Source organism: Lonchura striata, chromosome 28 (assembly GCF_046129695.1).
Source record: "Lonchura striata isolate bLonStr1 chromosome 28, bLonStr1.mat, whole genome shotgun sequence".
Taxonomy (NCBI): Eukaryota; Metazoa; Chordata; class Aves; order Passeriformes; family Estrildidae; genus Lonchura; species Lonchura striata.
The window spans coordinates 2,646,094-2,666,096 of NC_134630.1; the positions used below are offsets into that span (position 1 = coordinate 2,646,094).

A 20,003-nucleotide genomic window follows, 5' to 3' on the forward strand; every position below is an offset into this window, starting at 1 on the left:
GCAAGCAGAGCCTGCGAAGAGCGAGGCGAGACGTCGCCCCTCGTCCCGTCTTGCGTGCCCATCCATGCGGAGCAGGCAGGGAAGCCGGGAGGAAGGAGCGAATCCGACCGGCGAGAGCAGCGAGCCCGTTCCCAATCGCCATCAGCGAGATCGAGTCAGACAGCAGCGCTGGAGCGCGCCCGGCCCCTCCGCGCCCCGGCCCCGGCCCCCTCCCCCGGCGCGGAGCCGGCCTGGCAGCACGCAAAGTGCCACCACGGCTCAGCGCCAGCGTCCCTCTGCCACAGCAGGGGACAGCTCCAGGAAGAGCAGGGCAACCCCTCTGCCAGCGGCCCGTCGGCATCTCTGCACGCCGGCTCGGCTCAGCGTTTGGGATGGATGCGGGATGGAATTGCCCCCCCTCAGTTGCCATTAAATTGTTTGATTTGAGCGTTGGGGGGCTGAGGTGTCCCCTCAGGGCCCAGCTGCGAGGGTATCCAGGGAGGAGGCAATGATGCCATGTGTAGGGATGGTGATGGTGGCTGCATCTGTGCCTCTATGGATGTTGTGTCCATGTCCATGGCTGGTGTGGCTGTGCCATGCTTGTGACCACGAGTGGATGCCACGCTCATGGCAGATGCCACACTCATGCTCATGGCAGATGCCACATCCATGCCCGTGGTGATGCCAAATCCATGCCCATGGTGGATGCCAGATCTGTGTCTGCAGTAGGAGCAGTGCTCATGCCTATGGCAGATGCCTTCCCCACACACATCAGGTCTCCAGGCCAGTGCCACTGTCCCCAGGCATCTCTGGGCACTGCTGGGCACTGACCCTGGCACCTGAGCCCTGGCCCAACATTACCAGGACCAGCTGCCTCCACCCCTGTGATGTGGCACCAGGGAGACTCTGGTGACCTGGTGCACCACAAACCCCAGCCAGGGGACTTTGCCCCATGCCGATACCTCGGGCTCTGCACGGCGAGGCCACCATCTCCTTGCACGTCTTAGGCAGTGTCCCTTACCCAGGGCACAACTCCAGGCCCCAAAACCACCTGTGCCTATCCCAGCATGAAGGACGGGGTGGGAATGCCTCCCTGCCAGCTTCAAAGCTTCCCACTACTTCCACGGCTCCATTCCCGACCCGCAGGGCTCCCGGGAGGGATGTGCCCCCAGACCTCAGCATCTGCACCCTGGCATGGGCACGTTGGGCAGCCCCACGGGGGTCCCCGTGCTCCCCACAGCCCCCGGTGCCGGGTGCTGCCCCTTCAGCAGAGGGCCCCGGCACTGTCCTGTCCTGCCGGGGTTTTTTGGGATCCTCGCGCCGAGCGGGGTCCCTGGCAGGGACCGCGGGGCTGCACGGGAGCCAAGTGAAGCAAGGGAGCGGTGATTCAGCGGGACACGCAGCCGGCCCCGTGCCTGGGCGAGCCGGAGCGGGACGGGCACCGGCACGTCCCTCCCGGGGGCGGGCAGCCCCGGGGGCAGCTCCGAGCCGCCGCAGCCGGGCAGGGGTCGCGCAGACCCCGGTCCCGGGCAGGCGCCGGCAGCGGCCGCGCAGCGCCGAGCACCGGGCGGCGGAGCGGCGGGGATGGGGATGGAGCGGGAGGAGGAGGAGGACGAAGGGCAGGAGGTGGGGCTGGAAGTGAAACCGATTGGGGGGGGCGGGGCGGGCTCGTCATGTGAACGGCCGCATGCTCGGGCAGAAGTGGGTCACGGCGCGGCGGAGGGGCAGGTGCCAGAGCCGCCCGGTGCCGCCCGGTGCTTCCCGGTGCCGCCCGGTGCCTCCCGGTGCCGCCGCTCCCCGCCGCGCCCCGCGCCGCTCCGGACCCCCGCGCCGCCCCATGCGCCCCCCGGCGCCCTGACCGCGGCGGACACGATGCGAGGTGGGTCCGGGGGGCTGGGGGCTGCGGCGGGCAGCGGCAGAAGTTGGTCCCGGTGGGGATCGGGGAGACCCGCACCGGCCCGGCGGAGGGGGACGGGCAGGACCCGACGTCAGCCCGGCCGGGGATACGGGGCAGCCGCATCAGCCCCGCCGGTGGGGGACGGGGGGACGCGGTGCCAGCCCGGACAGTGACAAGGGGGGATGCGCACCAACTTTGCTGGAGGAGGACGAGGGGAGCCGTATGAGCCCCGCGGAAGGGATGGGAAGGACCCCGCAGCAGCCCCGCTGGGGACACGGGGGGATCCGCATCAGCCCCGCCGGAACGGGACAAGGGGGGACCCGCGCCAGCCCCGCCGGGGCCGCTCTGCCTCCTCCGGCTCCCCCTTCGTTAGGAATAAAATTCTTGTTTATTTTGCTTTGCTTTCCGACGCTGGCTTAGACGCACTCTTAAGCTTTTCCCCGCACTAAACCTCTTAATCTCCTCTTCAATATGTTGCTCCCACCAGGGCTGGATTTATTGTAGTTTTTTTCCCCCTTTTCCCCCTCCCCACGGCGTGGGGGGCAGTTTGGGAGGCTCCTGCAGGGATGGGAGAGGGATCAGGTGCAATTTCGGGTGCCCCTTTTCCGGGGCAGGGGTGAGTTGTGCCAACACCTGCCTGGTTTTACCCATTACCAAAGGCAATTCCGACTTTTCACCCCTCTGCTTTGCCAAGCAGGGGGTGGGGAGGAGGAGGATGGAGGGAGGAAGGGTCCAGCGGGACAATCCAGCGGGGCCTGCTGATGGTGACGCAGCGGTGGCCGGACTCAGCTCTGTTGCCAGCGTGCTGGACTGGGATTTTCATCCTCCTTTAAATCATTTTTCCATCATGCCTTTCCTTCCCCGAGCCCTTCGCCCTGCCAGGACTCCTTCGTGCCCATCCATAGGTGTGTTTTAGGGGTGCACGTCCTTAGGCTCATTTTGGGGTGTGGGTACCAGGACGTTCATCCCGAGCTCCTCAAATCCTGCTTCCTCCCTGCGCCGCGGGTGCTGCGGCTCTGCCCCCGCCGCACTCTTGTGTAACGGAGGGGCCGGGGTGGGTGAGGAGGGCGAGGCGAGCCCCCCACATCCCTTTCCTGCCCCTCGACATCCTGGGTTTTCACCTTTATTAGGACAGGGGAAAGCATTAACGCCTGCCTAATTGCGATCACGCCTGGCTCTTACGTAGCGCTTGCACAGCCAGCACCGGATTAATTAGCAACTGGGCAAACTTTTCCTTTTTTAAAAATATTTTTCCTTTTCCCCCATGAATTTCTGGTGTTGACCCTAATTTAGTGCCAAACCCTCCTGATATCCACCATTTCCCCCATCGGGCATTTTCCCCGCAATCCCGCATCCTCATCCCTCTCGAAGCCCAAATGCCGCATGGCGACGCCAAATTGATTCAATCTCCATTTTCCTACCCAAAACCGCCACCGCTCTGCCCCATTTCCCCGGGGGCCACAGCAGCTCCTCGCTCCTGTCCTCCCCTGCGCCGCGGCTGCGCCGGGGCCGGGGAAGAGGCTTTGCCTTGTATAATCCTATACGATTTCCAGCCCTCCTGCTCACTTGTTTTGCAAGCAGCGTGGCGAGGAGCGTGCGGTGGCTCGGCAGCCTTTGCGACTTGTCCTAGTGACCTAGATCTGTCATTGGAAAAATCAGAGAGGGCGGAGGAGGAGCTTCGCTGCCCGTTTCGGCGGCGTGCACACTGTGCTGGCGCGGCCGGCACCGCCGACCCTCCCGCACGACGGCCGCGCCTGTCCCGCGCACCGGAGCGCGGCGATGGCCGTGCCTGCTGCTTCCCAAAAACCCAGCCGGGAGGAGAAAGCTGTCCGCCGGCTTTATGGGGTCCGGACGGGATTTGGGATCCCCCACCCTGATAACCCCAGGGAGAGTCAGCGGCAGGAGGGGGAAGAGCAGCGCTGGGGGGTCGGTGGTCCCCGTCCCCTCAGTGTCCCTGGCCCTGCTCGCTCTCACGTTTAACTCTGAACTCGCGGCGGCTATTTAAAGAGCTGCTAATGGCTAAATCAGCCCGGTTTATCGGATGTGGCGAGCAGAGCTGCTCTCCTGCCTTTTTTTAGCCCCAGGGAGATAATTCCCTCCCCAGTTTAGCAGCACTGGCGGAGGGGTTCTCCCACCGCAGCCCGGTTTGTCCCCACCCCGGGCTGGCAGGTCCCCCTCCCGCTGCCTCACCTTTGCCACCCTTCAGCACCAGGCAAAGTGCAAAGGGCTGCGTCCTGCGCCGGCGGGGCTGGCCTTGGCACGGCGCTGCGTGGCACCGGAGCTGCTGCACCGGAGCTGCTGCACCGGAGCGCCCGGGCAGGAGCCTGGGGTAGCCGCATCGCCCATCCGGAGCTGCGATTTCCCTGCTGGGGGCACACGCTGCACCACGGGACGGGGAAATGCAGCGCTTTGCTGGGGACTGGGGGGAATGCAAAACCGTGCCTGCAAGGGAAGGTGGCCATGGGTTGCCCCAGGGCAGGGTGAGAGCAGCTGAGCGCTGTTCGGGCCCAAAGTTTCCTGGAAATCTTTGCTAATCACTTAGGAAAGCAGTTCTCCCTCCAGAATCCCAGCCAGGCACAGAGCCGTGGTTGTGTCATTTAATTTTCCCTGCTGCCCACTTGGCCTCGGTGCTGCCGGTGCCTGGAGCCAGGCTGTGAACACCGGCACGGGCCTGGCTTGTTTGGGGTTCCCTGGGGTGCATGGATGGGGATGGGGTTTTTGGCAGCAATGGCTGAAGTGCCGGGGTGCTGGGAGACCCCAAGGCACTGCAGCACTGGAGGCTGTTTAATAGCAAAGCCAACAGCAGGTATGAAGGGGTGATAATTCCCTTTATTTCCTTATTTATTCCTGCCCAACAGCAAAAGACAGCTGTGGATGGTGACTGTGGGGAAGAGCAGTCACTCCCGGGGCTGGAGGTTGCTGCAGGGAATGCAGGTGCAGAGCTGGGGTTTAGGGCAGGAATGGGAAATGGGGTGGCATTGTAGGTCCCTGCATGTCCCTGTTGGGTCCCTGCATGTCCCTGGGCGTCCCTGTGCTGCCTGGACTCATCCTCCTCTCCCTGCTCTGGCTGCACCAGGGGATGCTGAGTTCCCCTGGAAGGGGAGAGGTGGTGGAGGCAAAGCCCTGGAGCACCCCGGTGCCCTGGCTGGGGCTGGGGGACCCAGGGGGGCTGCAGAGCTGCTGCCAGTTACCAGGGGTGCCCATCCTGGGGCATGGATTGAGCCTGGCAGAGGGATGGGGCAAGGAGCTGCTTCCCCAGCAGGTTCACTGGTAATGAACTGGGGCACTGGGGAAGCACTGGGGGGTATTTGGGGCAGGGAGCCACCTCTGAAATGCACAGAGCTGGAATGCTTGCCCCACTACCTCCAGCAAGGACACCATGGCCTCATGTGGCCCCCCCAGGGGAAGGGGTGGCCATATTCTGCCCCTGTGGGGTGACAGCTGTGCAAGCTCACCCTGGGGGACTATGCAGGGATCTGCTAATGCACCCCAAACCAAAGCCCTCCCAGGAGTCCTCACCCCACAGCCAGGGGTACCCAGTTATGCTGATGGAAGGGAGAGGCAGCTCCAAGACACCTCCAGCAGCAGTGGGGTCACAGCACATGACCCCAAGGCTTAATAGGCTGCTGAGGGTTTTGGGGTGATTCCCCAAAAGCAGTGAGATCATAGGGCTGAGGGGAGGGCCAGGGGGAGCAGGAGGAGGAGGAGGAGGAGGAGGAGGAGGATGGGGCCACCATCCTCCCTGCACCACAGAGGGGGTTCTGGCCCCCCGTGGCTGCATCCTGCGGGGCCTGCCTTGTTTTGTTTCGGGGTGCAAGGATGCCCGCCCTTGGGGCGGAGGCGATGGAGAGGAGGGTGTGCCGGCCGCCTCCCGCCCCGGGGAGGGCGGTTCTGGCTCTGCCGAAACCACCGGAGCCTCCAGCCCGGCCTGGGGTCGGTGTGCTGGGCTGGAGGGGGCACACACGGCGGGTCTGGGGGGTGACAGGGTGACAGACCTGTGCCCCTCACCTGCAGCTGCAGCTCAGGGTGACAAACGGGTACCCCCAGCTGGAGCTATCACCCCAAATCGCCCCAAAATCCCCGCTCCCGGTGGCGGGAGGTCGGGGGGGCCACCCTGAGCGCCAGCCCGGGCGGGAGTGGCCGCGGGCCCGGAAGGGTTAACGGCCGTGGTTACACAAGCACGCGTGGCCACGGGCAGAAAGTGTGTCAGTGGGACAGGATGGCTCCCGCGCCGCCCCGGGGCCATCGCCCCGCCACGGCCGCGGCCCGTGGCCGGACCGTGCCACAGGGCCACTTACATAAGGGCCGGCGGTGGCAGCGGGCCGGGAGTTGGGCAAGAAGTGTTTACAGTGGGAGGAGAGCAAATACCACCGCCGGGACATTTTAATTGCCGGCTGGAGATCATTATTGCTTTTTTTTTTTTTTTTTTTAACCCTTTCGTTGTTTCTTTTATCCCGATCCCTATTTTAACCCCATCGGCCACGGGGTGGAGTTTTCCTGCTGCCTCCCCGAGAGGGGGAAGAAGTTCACCCCTTCCTAAATGCCCCCCTCCCCCCAACCCGTTCCCAGTGTGGCCGATGGTGGCTCGGCTGTGGTGGGAGGAGATGCTAAATTCTCCGGTGGGGAAACTGAGGCACGGGGGTGGTGTGGGGTGGTTGGAGTGGGGGAATAATCCGGGATTTGGGGGTCTACTGAGATGCTTTCCCTCATCACAGTGAGATTTAGGGGGATCCTGGAGATGCTGTGGCCATCCCCCCACACCCACATTCCTTCCCATCCCCCAAATCCTGGGGATTTGCCCCAGGAGTGTGTTTGGGGGTCACAGGGGAGATGGGGGGACGGTCCGGCCGCCTCGGGGGTCCAGAGCTGCGGCACGAGGGGACACTGATGGAGCCGACTGGTGATTCAGCCGGGTTTACAATCAGAGCAGCAATTAACCGTGCTGGGCTAATTGCCATCGCCAGGTTACGGCCGTATCTCCACGTCAGTTATTTGGGGCGAGCGTCTTACGAGCGGGTCAGGTGCCAGTGGTGGGCACGGCCGGGTAATTAGCAGGATGGTAATTAGAGCCCCAAAAGGCGGCGGGCGCCCGGCGGGTGGTCAGGGCTTCTCCTCGGCCAGGACAGCATCACCCGCACCACCCCCGGCTCCAGCCCCGGGGGGCTCTCGGGGAGCGGGATTTTCCTGTAATTTGGGATTACACGAAGCCTTTGGGATGGCTGGAGATTTTGGGCACTGCGGGCTGGCACGGCTGGGCGCTGCTGGGGGGTACCGGGCCGCGCTCAGCCCCGGTGTTTGCCGGTGTTTGCCGGTGCCGGTAATTCGGGTACCGGAGTATCGGCCGCGGGCGTGAGGGCGCGGCGGCCGCGCTGCATCACCCGCGCTGCCGGCGGCTGCAATTAGCGTTGCATAACGAGCCGACGCCGCTTCCTGCCGGGGGTGGCACCCCCTCCCTGTGCCCCCCGCCATGCCACCACCTCGGTCCCATCCCGGGACAGGGCTCGGGGCGGGGTGGTGGAGAGGGGAGCGGTCCCCGCGGTCCGGCAGCGTGGGGGAAGATGGCAGCGGGATCCAGGGAATTGGGGGTGTCTTGGTCATCGGAGCTGGGTGGTGATTTGGGGGTGGCCACGCGTGGCCCTCCCGGTGCCTCCATGCCCCTGCGAAAGGGGTGGTCCTGGGGCTGCGGTGTTGGTGCAGCTGCGGGGGATGCGAGGATGCCCTGGACACCCCTGCCCTGCCCACCAGGGGAAATCAGCTCTGCCCTCCCAGGCTCAGAACCACGGCACAGGCGTAGGCAGAGGATGTGGGGAGGGGCAGGGATGGGATGTGACTCCCTCGAGTCGGGGGACAACACACAGCCCTGGGAGAAGCCCAGCTCAGCAGCCTGGGGGAGGAGGGGTAAGCCCCAAAACCACTTGGTGCATGTGGGGCATTGGGTTAACCAGGGAGTCAAAGGATGCAGGAGGGATCCATCCCTCCACTTACACCTGGATTGGGAGTGAGTCCTTCCCCAGAGCAACTGAAAGCAAATCTGCCCCGGGGCATACAGTGGTGGCATCCCTGGGGGGGTACTGATGGCATCCCTGGGGGTACCAATAGCATCTCTGTGGGTACCAGTAGCATCCCTGGATATTGAGCATCCCTGGGGGTACCAATGGCTCCCCTGGGGGACAGAGAGTATCCCTAGGAAGGACCAATGCCATCCCTGGGGCACTGAGCATCCCTGGGGCACTGAGCATCCCTGAGGGGCCGATGGCATCCCTGGGGCACTGATGGCACCTCGGCTGCCCCTCTGCCCAGCGAGGCTTCACTGCCCCATCCCAGCCTGCCCCAAGCAGCAAGGGACCCCAGGACCCTGCTGGGTGCTGGGGTGCAGGTGGCACTGGCTGGGCACTGGGATTGTCACTCGCAGAGGTGGCCCTGCAGAGCACATCTCTCCACCAGAGCTGATGATTCCCAGGGGAGAAGAGAGGCAGAAGGGAATTACCCGAGCAGGGATTTGCACAGGCCCAGGAGATTGGAAATAACCATAATCTGGCCGTGGGGGTTATTTTGGCGCGGCGGTGGCTGCCCAGCACCCTCGAGAGCGATGCCAGGCTGAGCCCAGCCGGGGGGTGCGGGGGCTGGAGCAGGGATTAGAGGGTGCAGAGATGCCGGGAGGCACGTACGAGTCCCGGGGGTGCCGTGCATCCCTCCCCCCGTGCAGGTCGGGAGGGCAGAGCCAGCCCAGATCTGGGGCAGCTGGAAAATGAGGAGGACGAAGCCTATTAGCAGCTCAGTGCCAGCGAAGCAGAAGCGGGGAGGGAAGCGGATTTGTGGGGGGAAGGGGGCCGGGACCTTGAGCTGGGGATGGCTATATCGGTCCTGGGTTTCAGAGGAGCTTCTGGGGGGCCACAGGGGGGCCCAGACCCTCTACTTGTGCCAGACCTCCAGCAGCAGAGCTTCTGCAGCTGCAGGGATGGGGATGGTCCCTGGGCCAAGGCTGTCCCTGTCCTGGTGCACACATCAGTTGAAAATTAAGGGGAGTGATTCCTAGGCAGGCTGGGGCAGAAAACATCCTGTGATTTCCGAGATCCAAGGGCCTTTCCTACCCTGTCTCTTGCTGCTGGGGGATGGGGGTACCCCATGCCCTGTGTGAACCTTTTAGGGACCTCTCTGAGGTGCAAGATTCCTTGTGAGATTCTGTGGGAAAGGCTGAGCTGTTGGTGGGTCTGGCTCTCGTGCCTCAGTTTCCCAAGGTGCTGAGCCAGCCCGCGGCTGTTGTGGCCAGGGGCCATCTCCCTCCTCCCACTCAGCATAACCATTATTAACCTCCGTGGTTTCCTCTCTTTCCCCATCCACCGCAGCCCAAATTGAGGTGATCCCGTGCAAGATCTGCGGAGACAAATCCTCCGGGATCCACTACGGCGTCATCACCTGCGAAGGCTGCAAGGTGAGCCCGGGGAGGCCGGCTGCGGGCAGGGGGGCGGCCCTGGCGTCCAGCCGGCCACATTCCCAACTCCTCCCGTCCCATCCCGGGCAGGGTTTCTTCCGGAGGAGCCAGCAGAACAATGCCAGCTACTCCTGCTCCCGGCAAAGGAACTGCCTGATCGACCGCACCAACCGCAACCGCTGCCAGCACTGCCGCCTGCAGAAATGCCTGGCACTGGGCATGTCCCGCGACGGTGAGTGCTGCCCCGGGGTCCCCAGGGGCCACCGGCTCCTCCTGGGAGGAGTCAGGCGCTCGGGATGAAGCTGCATCCCCTGCAGGGCCAGCGCGGTGCAAGGAGGGTTTGGGAAGTGAGAAATGGGTTTGTGTTTTCCGTGGGAAAATCGAAGCTGGTTCTGTTTGGTTTGACCCAGGGTTGGTCTGGGACAGGGGGGGCGCAGCCAGTGGGGTCCCAGCCCCTCTTAGGGCTCAGAGACCCCCAGGGCAGGCACTGCCCCGGGATCCAGGACATTCCCCAGGGCAGTGGGTGGTCGTGGCTCTGCCCTGGGGGTGAAGCTGCCCTGACACGGCCGCGTCTCCCCGGGGCAGCGGTGAAGTTCGGCCGCATGTCCAAGAAGCAGCGGGACAGCCTCTACGCCGAGGTGCAGAAGCACCAGCAGAGCCAGGAGCAGAGCGGCGGCACCAAGGACGAGCCCGAGCCCCTGAGCCGTGTCTACACCACGAGCGTCAGCAGCGGCCTCTCGGACCTGGACGAGATCTCCACGCTGTCCGACGGGCTCCTCTTCGACTTCCCCCTGACCCCCGACGGCAGCAGCACCTACTACAACCTGGACCTGCTGGCCTCGGCGCAGCCCTCACCCGACCAGTCCAGCCTGGATGTGGCTGATGCCACGCTCATCAAGCAGGAGTCCATCTACGAGTTGATGCTGGAGCCGGCGCTGTTGGCACACGGGGCACTGGAGGGTGCCCAGCTGCCCCCTGACATCTCTGTCCTGGAGATTGGTGAGCGCTGCTGTGGTGCAGGGCAAGTGTGGGGTGTGTGTGTCCCTGAGGATGGTGCTTGGGGCCACCCCAGCACCTTGCAGGACCCACACCTGGTCATGGGGAAGGTGTCCCTGCCCACGGCAGGGGGTTGGAATGAGATTTAATAACTATATTTAATATTCTGGTTGGAATGAGATTAATAAATGGATGGGATTTAAGCTTCCAACCCAAACCATTCTGGGATTCAAAGATAGAGAGCCCAGCCTCAGCTCTTGGAGCAGCCCCAAGGCTCCCTGGTGGAGCTCAGCACACCCAAGGTCATGTGGCGCATCCCTTGCTTTAGGCTCAGACCCCCATGGCACCGTAAGGGCCCCATCATCCCTCCAGCCCTCAGCCCCAGCAGCCCCAGAGGTGAGGACAGGGTTGGGGTCCCCAGGTCTCACCGCCTGCTGTCCCCATCTTGCAGACCGGGTGGCCCAGAACGTGGTGAAGTCACACCTGGAGACGTGCCAGTACACAACAGAGGAGCTCAAGCGCCTGGCATGGAGCCTCTACTCCCCTGAGGAGGTCCGTGCCCTGCAGAGCAAGGTGAGTGCCACTGTCACAGCCCCCTGGCACAGCCAGGGTCCCCTGGGGCCATGCTGAGGTGGGGATGAAGATGAGGAGGGTCTGTCAGTGCTTTGGGAGCAGCCCAGAGGGGGAGCTCACCTGCCAGGTGTCCTAATGCCACCATCCCCCGTGGATGGCTGGCACTGGGGTCTCATCCCTGCCCTGGGGGTCGCAGAGCTGGGGTGCCGGGGTGCCAGCACCCCCTGAGAGTGTCCCCGCTGTGGCGCAGAGCTGCGAGGCCATGTGGCAGCAGTGCTCGCTGCAGATCTCCAACGCCATCCAGTACGTGGTGGAGTTCGCCAAGCGCATCGACGGCTTCATGGAGCTCTGCCAGAACGACCAGATCATCCTCCTGAAAGCCGGTAAGGGGGGGAGCCCCACCGCCCCCCTTGTGTCCCTGCCACTCCCTTCGTGTCCCCCTGTCCCCCTCCCCAGCCCCTCTCCTGAGCGGCAGCCCTGGGGCCAGAAGCAAATCCCATCTTTTCTCTTGGCTGGTGCTTTCCTTTTGGGGGTCCCCTCCCTGGCTGCCCCAGTTCTCCCAGTGCTGGGGGAGCAGGTGCTGGGCTGGAAGGAGCTGAAGGTCACGAATCAGGGCGATGGTGAAGGGGGGCACGTGGGGAGTGCCTGCCTTGGGCAGAGGCTTTTCTCCATGGCCGCCCTCATCCAAATGTCACCCAGAAACTGGGATGGAAATGAGAACAGAAGGTTTTCCTCTGGGAGAAGGGGTGCCAAACTCAAACAGGAGCAGGGAGGATTGAGAGAAAAGGATTGGCCTTTTCTCCCAGCAAGAGACTGGGAAGAGGAGGATGATGGCAGCGCACACCCACGTCCCCCACCCTTCCATCTGCCCAAGCTGGCAATGCCGTGCCCAGGCCAGGGAGCTGAATGTGCAAAATCCCCAAAACACTGGGAGAACCTCATAGTTTCTAATGTGTCAGAGCTGGGGAGCTGAGATTAGCACCCAGCCCTGGGGACACGTGCCAGCATCCCAGCAGGGTGCTGTACCCCAAAGCCAGAGCTGGCTGTGCCTGATGCGCTGGAGTTTAACTCATTCTTTCATTTCTTCCTTCCATTTTCTTTTTATTTATTTTGTTTTCACCCTTTCCTCTCTCTCGGTGCTCCACCACAACCTCGGTCTCTCTGTGCCTGGCTGCGAATGACTGGATATTTCCCTTCGGTGAAATATTGTGGTCACAATTGGACGCCTAAAAAAACCCAACCGATCCCAAAAACCCAAACTGGATCTGTTGAAATACCCATTCTGCTCTTGGGAATGAACAATCTGGACCTCAAACGTGCACTGGGGGCTTTCCTCTTTCTCACATTTGGTCCTGGGGTGATGGAAACCCCCCTGACCTTCCCCACCCTGCCCTGCCCTGCCCTCGTCTGCGCTCTCTCTGCCTACATCAGGTTGCCTCGAGGTGCTCCTGATCCGCATGATCCGCGCGTTCAACCCCTTGAACAACACCGTCCTCTTCGAGGGCAAGTTCGGCGGGATGCAGATGTTCAAATCTCTCGGTAAGGGCTCGAGCTGCCCCTCCCCCGGGGCTCTCTTCCTCCTTCTTTTTCTCCTTTCTCCTTTCTCCTTTCTCCTTTCTCCTCTCTCCTTTCTCCTCTCTCCTTTCTCCTCTCTCCTTTCTCCTCTCTCCTTTCTCCTCTCTCCTCTCTCCTTTCTCCTTTCTCCTTTCTCCTTTCTCCTTTCTCCTTTCTCCTTTCTCCTTTCTCCTTTCTCCTTTCTCCTTTCTCCTTTCTCCTTTCTCCTTTCTCCTTTCTCCTTTCTCCTTTCTCCTTTCTCCTTTCTCCTCATCTCCTTTCTCCTCTCTCCCTCTCCTCTCTCCCTCTCCTCTCTCCCTCTCCTCTCTCCCTCTCCTCTCTCCCTCTCCTCTCTCCCTCTCCTCTCTCCCTCTCCTCTCTCCCTCTCCTCTCTCCCTCTCCTCTCTCCCTCTCCTCTCTCCCTCTCCTCTCTCCCTCTCCTCTCTCCCTCTCCCTCTCCTCTCATCTCTTTCTTCTCCTCTCTCCCTCTCCTCTCATCTCTTTCTTCTCCTCTCTCCCTCTCCTCTCATCTCTTTCTTCTCCTCTCTCCCTCTCCTCTCATCTCTTTCTTCTTCTCCTCTCTCCTTCTTTCTCTTTCTCACTCCTCCTCTTCCTCTCCCTATCCCCTGTTTTCCCTGTCCCTGTCCTCTCCCTCCGGAATCCAGTCAAGGCTGGAATTTGCAGCCAGGTGAGTATCCAGGACCCCCCCTCCATCCACCCATCTCGTCTCCCAAAACCTTTCCAAGCTCCGGGTGCCGCTGGGTTCTGCTGGTGGCTGGGCAGAGCAGTGACAGTGACAGTGACAGTGACGTGTCCCTGCTGTCCCCTGCTCAGGCTGTGACGACCTCATCGGTGCCGTCTTCGAGCTGGGGAGGACCCTGTGCCGCCTGCAGCTGTCGGACGAGGAGCTCGCCCTCTTCACTGCTGCTGTCCTGCTCTCCCCAGGTACTGGGGGGCCCCCACATCTGGGGGTGTCCTGTGGGGAGAGCTGACCCCATAAATCATTCCTTGGTGGATGATTTCAGTTATTCCTGGGAAAGGAACTTGGGGGGAAAAATGTGTCGAAAGATGCACAAAATGCATCTGTCAAATTTCCTTGATGGGAAGAGGAACTCTCACCCATGGTGGGGTGGGGAGAATAGAGAGGAACCAAGCATCCCCAAAACCATCCTGGAGATCAGGAAGGGTTAAAAGAGCCAGGGACTCTGCCCTGTGCCTGGGAGAAACCCTGTGCTGACTCTGGCCCTGTGGTTGTGGGAAATGGATTAGCCTCTAATAGTGATTGCATTCTAATAGTTAGTTCTAATTGTGATAGCGTGATTTATAACATATATATTGTCTCACCCTTCACATAAGACTAAAACTAAAACACAAGTTTTTTAAAACACCTCTCTGTTGCCCTATCTCTAAGTCAGAAAAGGACCCAATCCAACATGTGGTGACTCTGTCCTTCCTCTCCCACAGACCGCCCGTGGCTGACCGAGTCCAGGAAGGTGCAAAAGCTCCAGGACAAGATCTATGTGGCCCTGCAGCACGAGATCCAGAAGAAACACTCCACTGAGGACAAGCTCTCGAAGGTAGTGGCACAGGAAACCCAGCCAGGGGTGCAGGGGGTGTCTGAGCTGGGCTGACGTGGCTGTGCCAGAGTTCATGAGCCACACGTGGGCATTTTGGAGAGAGACACCTCAAACCTGTCAGAGGAGGAGAATTTCTCCTTCCAAGGGCTGTGAATCCCCGTTGAGGTGCAGGCAGAGGCAGCACTGTGCTGCTGAACCTGGCAGTGCATCAGGAAGTGGGGTTTTTGTAGGCAAAAGGAGCCATTTTGGGAATGCTTTGACCTGTACAGAGCTGGGGTGGGGAGGAGACCCCCTGTGGGTTTGGGGCTGCTGCCAGGCTTCCCAAAGGTGAGCAGACTGCTGGTGCCCCAGTGCCAGATCCCCAAACCCACACGCTGTGCCCAGGGACAGCAGTGCAAGGGACACCAGTTGGGAACCCAGTGGTCCCCAAACCCCCCTGTTTGTCCCCAGGGGAGGGGGAAGAGCATCAGGGCCACTACACCCATCATCCCAGTGGTCACCAGTTCCTTCCCTCCCTGCAGATGGTTTCCAAGCTGCCCTTGATGAAGACCATTTGCAACCTGCACTTGGACAAGCTGGAATTTTTCCGTCTCCTGCACCCGGAGACTGCCATGAACTTCCCTCCCCTCTATAAGGAGGTTTTCAACTCGGAGCTTCAGTACAGCGACCCCCGGGAGAGCTAAGGCCAGGAGCCAGCGGCCCCCTTCGAGCTCCCCAAAACCTGGAGACAAACTGCACTTCAGAGGTTTGGGGCAATTTATTTAAATCAAATAATCAATGGCAAGAGAAGCCCGGGGGGGGCTGCGGTGCCTCCCTGGCCCCGTCTCCTCGCTGTGGATTGCAATAGCTCTTGAATGTAAAGCACCTTGAAGGAAAAAGCAAACGGACTTTGCCATACCAGTGAAATGAATGTGAAATCTCTGCTTGGGAGAGGAGATGCTCCTGGCAGTGGTGAGGGACCGGCTGCTCCCGGTGGCACGGGAGGAGGGAGTGCCCTTCCCGCTGTCCCGGCTGCACTCTCCACCTCCGCTTTTTATTTCTTTATTTTTTAATTATTATTTTTATTTTATTGTGGTTTTTTAAACCCGAACATCAGGCATGGGATAAAGAAGGGGCGATGCTGACTCGGCTGGGTCGGGTTGGGGCTGCAGCTGAGGAGAGGGAAAGGACAGAGCCTTTGCTTTATTTCATCTCCCATGGGTGCAGTGGGACCCTGGGAGCTTGGCCAAGAAAAGTCTGGCTGTGGCTGGTGGGGGATTCAGCACAGGATTTTCCAGTGGGGGAAGCTGGTTTGAGGGAAAAGATGCCCACTGCAGCAGGGGAAGAGTTTTGCAGGGTCTCCATGCCCTCCATCACAGCATTTTCCCAAATTCCCAGCCAGCTCCTCATCCAGCTGTGTGACCAGCTGACTTTGTGGAGCTGGTTCAGCAGGTTCACCTGCCTCGTGCCACCTCTGTGCATCCCAGAAGCTTTTCCAGGCCCGTGGGACTTCAGCCAGAGCCCAAATCCTGGCCATCCCACCCCAGAGGCACCCGTGGCCACTGGAGGGGCTCCAGGACTGTCCCTGTCCCCGTGGTGGCCGCAGCAGCAGTGGCTCTCTGGGTGCTGTGTTGTGTGTAGTTCTCTTATCAATTCCTTAAAACTGCCCCATGGCTCAGCACCCAGAGCAGGGTTTGTGACCCTTTCCCCACCCAGCCCACAGCTGGTCCCACTCCCAGGTTCCCCTTTCCCACAGGAGCCCAGATGTGGCTGCCTGTTGCTGCAGGCTGAGCTGGACCCAGGCTTTCCCCTCACTGAGCTCCCCAGAACTGTTATTTTGGGAGTTGCTCTTGAGTTAGCAGGATTTAGGAGTTTTTAAGGGGAGAAACTGCCTGTTGGAGTCAAGGGGAAGTGAAAGGTCCTTATTTTTCCCTTTGAGGAATAAGGCTGGTTGGAAGGAATGTGGGGTTTGGGACCTGCTGCTCCTTTTGGGAGGCTCAAAAGGGGATGAAGGTGGGATGATGCTGTTCTAGGCCACAGCAGCAGGGGATGCTTGAGAGACTCTGTGGCTCTGCAGAAGGATTTTTCTGTCCCTGCTCCTGCTCCCGCTGCAGCAAATGCCAAAAAACTACAAGGGAAAAATCTGCTCTGAGGCAGCCCCAGTTTTGCTGACAAAGGGCTAAAATCCCAAGCTCCTTTCCTGCTTTGTGCTGATTCCTCGTGCACCCAACCCCATCTTCGGGCAACTTGGATCATCCCCGAGCGTGAGCCAAAACCTTTGGATTCGTAACTGCGCCCTTTAAACCAAACCAGCAGCTTTCTTAGCGACTTAGTGAGGGATATTCCTGCTTTTATTAAAAGACCTCCTAGGGAAGACCATGGACCAACCTCGATGAGGGAAGACTCCCCGGGAAGCTGATGGGATTTCTGCTCCGCTCGAAGGCAGAGGGAATTGGGGACCGCGTTCCTCCCCAGCACAGCAAACTCCCATGGGTTTGCCGACCACGTCCCAAGAGCAAACTCCCATGGGTTTGCCGACCACATCCCAAGAGCTCTGGGAGTAGATTGGAGCCTGCCAGCCTCGGCTCCCTCTCTGTTGGAGCCAGGTCTCTGGGAAAAGGCTGCCGGTGCTCCCACGGCCCCACGCAACGTCCAGTGCCAATGCGTCGCTGTCCAGCGCAGCGTCCATGGCGTGGGGACGTGCCCGGCTCCTCTCCTGCCCTCTCCAAAGCTTGGACAGAAGAGAGAAATCAGTACTGCCTTTTACATCCAGAGGGTTGTGCCTTTTTTTTTTTTTGGAAGCATCATTTCCGACAGCACCGTTCACTTCCCGGGAAAAGCACCCCCAGAACATGACTGTGCTCGGAGGGAACAGCCCGTGGGTGTTTGGGAACATCTGGGGAAAAAACAGAAAAAAAAAAAAAAAAAAAAAAGCACACACCCTTCTTTTTGCCCTCAGTATTTGTCAGCCAACCCGACACACACCAATGGTCAACGCCACCGAGTTCATTTCATCCGGCAAAGAACCCAGGAAAGCACCTTAATTTGGGAACAGGCCATCACAGCGTCCATCCCGTGGGGAGAGATTCTGGATTATTCTGAGCAATAAGAGCCCCCCCCGTGGGAACCTAGGGAAGACTGGAAGTATTAAGCACGTGTAACTCGACCTGCCAAACCGCGGGAACCTGCACTTTTCAGTTCTCTTCAGAGGAACCGACTTGATTCGATGATTTTATTTTTTTTTTTTTTTTTTTTTTGGGAGGGGATAAAGTGATTCGGTGTCGATTCGGTGTCAATTCGGTGATTCCTGGCCTGGGACGGATGCCATGCGTGGAAAGGGATGGCAAGGGGTGGAAAGGGATGGCAAGGGGTGGAAAGGGATGGCAGCCCCTGCTTGGGGCTCGCCAGGGCTGTGCCAAGGTTCCTCACCCCTGCTGGGCCACCCAGAGCTTGGAGCTCGCAGGGAAAGGGCCAACGACAAAGGCTGGGCAGAAATGCCCGAAAAAGGGAGATTTCCCTCTCCCCTGTGGCCAGTGGGGAGGGGCTGGGGAGCCCCGAGCCCCCCGTGGCTCCAGTGCTCCGGAGACATTCCCATCCCAGCACGGGATGTTCCTTTCCAACAGCTCTGGGCTGCCAGCGATGGCTCTTTTCCAGGCCAAGATTAATTTAGTGTTTGTTTGTCTGCTCTGGCAGTTTAGCTGAGTGTCCATTTCCACCCACAGAACCCTCACACTGTGTATAAAGATGGATCAAAAATATATATAATATATATTCTTGTGAATGTTGGTGCAAAAGAGAAAAATATATAAAGTTTTGGTCGGTTTTATGTTATTTTTTATCTCTATGAATGAAAGGAAGAAATGGAAGACCTCTTATTTCCATTTACCACCCCTCCACACACACCTACCTGTAGATACCAACAGGTTTTATGGAAATGTTTTACTTTTTAGATTTAGGAAAATGCTTCTGTTCTCATTGAATGTTCTGTCTTGTAAGATTGTAATTTCTATTTTTTTAAAGAAAAGAAAATAACTAAATAAAATTTCCTCTTTCAGACCAGTCAGCTTAGGAAGGGAGGGCAGGGGAGGGAGAAATGTTTATTTAAGGACAAAAACTGTTGTTGGAATTTTTCATAACATTAAATAAAAAGTAATATAATGTATGGATGACAACCTTTTTACTGAGGTGTGTTCTATAGGTACATAGATGTATATTGCACAAAATTTACAGGAAGAAAAATAAAGTCTGTTTCACAAGGTTAAAAAAAAATAATTATGTTGGAAATAGTGATTTTAAATTTTAGCAAAGAGTGAGAGCGGAAGCGAATCCCTCAAAGTGATGGAAAAAGCTTGAATTTCTTCCATGGGCTCAGGACTGAGCTGTACCAGAATCCCAGACTGGTTTGGGTTGGAAGAGACCTCAAAGCCCACCCAGTGCCACCCTTGCCATGGCAGGGACACCTCCCACTGTCCCAGGCTGCTCCCAGCCCTGTCCAGCCTGGCCTTGGGCACTGCCAGGGATCCAGGGTGGGCATCCTGTGCCAGGGCCTGCCCACCCTGCCAGGAACAATTCCTGCCCAATCTCCCATCTATCTTGTTCAGGATTTGGATATAAAGGTGAATTTCAGGCATTGGGAGGTGTTCTTGCTTCACTTAATGCACAACAAAATGAGCCAGGGGGAGGCTGGATCGGTGCCCTGGGGGTGTGTGTTTGGTTTGGAGCCCTTGGAAGCACTTCCCAGCCCCTCTGCATCCCCCAGCCTGGGCACCCCAAGGGAGAGCAGAGGTCTGGGAAGGTTTTTCATCGGGGAACGCACTAAAGCACCCTTGAGCTGAGGGACAGGGACTGCAGCTGGCAGTACCGGGGACATTTCGGGGCAGGAGAGTGGAGACAGGACTGGGGGCATGGTGCATCTGTGGGGAGGAATCAGGGACAGACAAGGAGCATTTGGGAGTCATTTTCAAACAGTTCCCAGTCTTAGGAAGGAAAGAACACCACAGGTACACCAGGACATTATACATGGAGGTTCATGGATGTCCTGGATTTAACAAGAATGCAAGGACTTGGATGCCAGGCACTAATCTCTGCTCTGGGCAGGGACAGGAGCTCAGAAAGGGCTGGAGCTGTGCCAGGCCTTGGCATGGAGCTCAGGGAAAGGTTCTTCCCCCCGAGGGTGCTGGCACTGCCCAGGCTCCCCAGGGAATGGTCCCGGCCCCGAGGCTGCCAGAGCTGCAGGAGCGTTTGGACAGCGCTCTCAGGGCTGCTCAGGGTGGGTGTTGGGGGGTCTGGGCAGGGACAGGGGCTGGGCTGATGATCCCTGGGGGTCCCTTCCAGCTCAGGATGTTCCAGGACTCTCCGAATCTCTGCTCTGGGTGCACACGGGTGAAGGGCATCAGTGGGTGTGAAACGTGTAAGGCTCATCCCCGTTTCCTCCTGCCTGCCCTGTGCATCTCCCCCGGGTGTCCGTGCAGGTCAGAGCTGTGACCCAGCACTCAGCCGGGCTGGCCACAGCTCTGGAGCGGGGGAAAGAACAAAAAAGCATCCTTGGAGCAGCAGGGCCAGCTCCCACCGCTGCCCTCGGCCTTTGCCAGGGGACAACACGGCTCCTCCTCCTCCTTCCCACCCATTTGGGGTTCAGATATTGCAGGAGAAATCCTGGGCAAAACAGGGCCCAGCTTGTGCAGATGTTGGGAAAAGCCATCTCCCACTCTAGGGGCTCCCTGGGGTACCGCTGTGTCCCATGTGGGAGCACCAGACCCTTCGCTGCACACTGACATTTTGGCTCTCATTTTAAAAAAAATATTTGTCTCGTTTTCGCCCCCAAAAAATCCCGTTTCTCTGGTGCATTTCGAGAAAATGAAATAATAAATTAAAGCATGGGAAATCAATTTAAAAATTCCTTGTGAAGAGATGCTCTTTAAACAAACAAACAAACATATATATATATATATTCGGGAAAAATGGCTCCAAGGGAGAAGCTGGGAATTATCAGGGAGGTTTCAGAGCTGAATTTCGG

The 20,003-nt window shown here is 59.3% G+C and overlaps 1 protein-coding gene across 2 annotated transcripts; it reads left to right on the forward strand.

Moving 5' to 3' along the window:
- Positions 1 to 1,695: 1,695 nt before the first annotated feature.
- On the forward strand, positions 1,696 to 18,149 carry LOC110469474 (nuclear receptor ROR-beta). Of its 2 annotated transcripts, XM_021528243.2 has the most exons (10): positions 1,704 to 1,858; positions 9,223 to 9,308; positions 9,399 to 9,540; positions 9,894 to 10,307; positions 10,756 to 10,877; positions 11,128 to 11,260; positions 12,309 to 12,416; positions 13,266 to 13,376; positions 13,896 to 14,008; positions 14,530 to 18,149. In XM_021528243.2, exons 1-10 carry the CDS (start codon positions 1,852 to 1,854, stop codon positions 14,689 to 14,691), a joined length of 1,398 nt encoding a protein of 465 aa, XP_021383918.1. In that variant the 5' UTR covers positions 1,704 to 1,851; the 3' UTR covers positions 14,692 to 18,149. The 2 variants fall into 2 exon arrangements, with proteins under 2 accessions (XP_077644903.1, XP_021383918.1); XM_077788777.1 differs by lacking the exons at positions 13,266 to 13,376; positions 13,896 to 14,008; positions 14,530 to 18,149 and having other exon boundaries at positions 1,696 to 1,858; positions 11,128 to 12,328.
- The last annotated feature ends 1,854 nt before the right edge of the window (positions 18,150 to 20,003 follow it).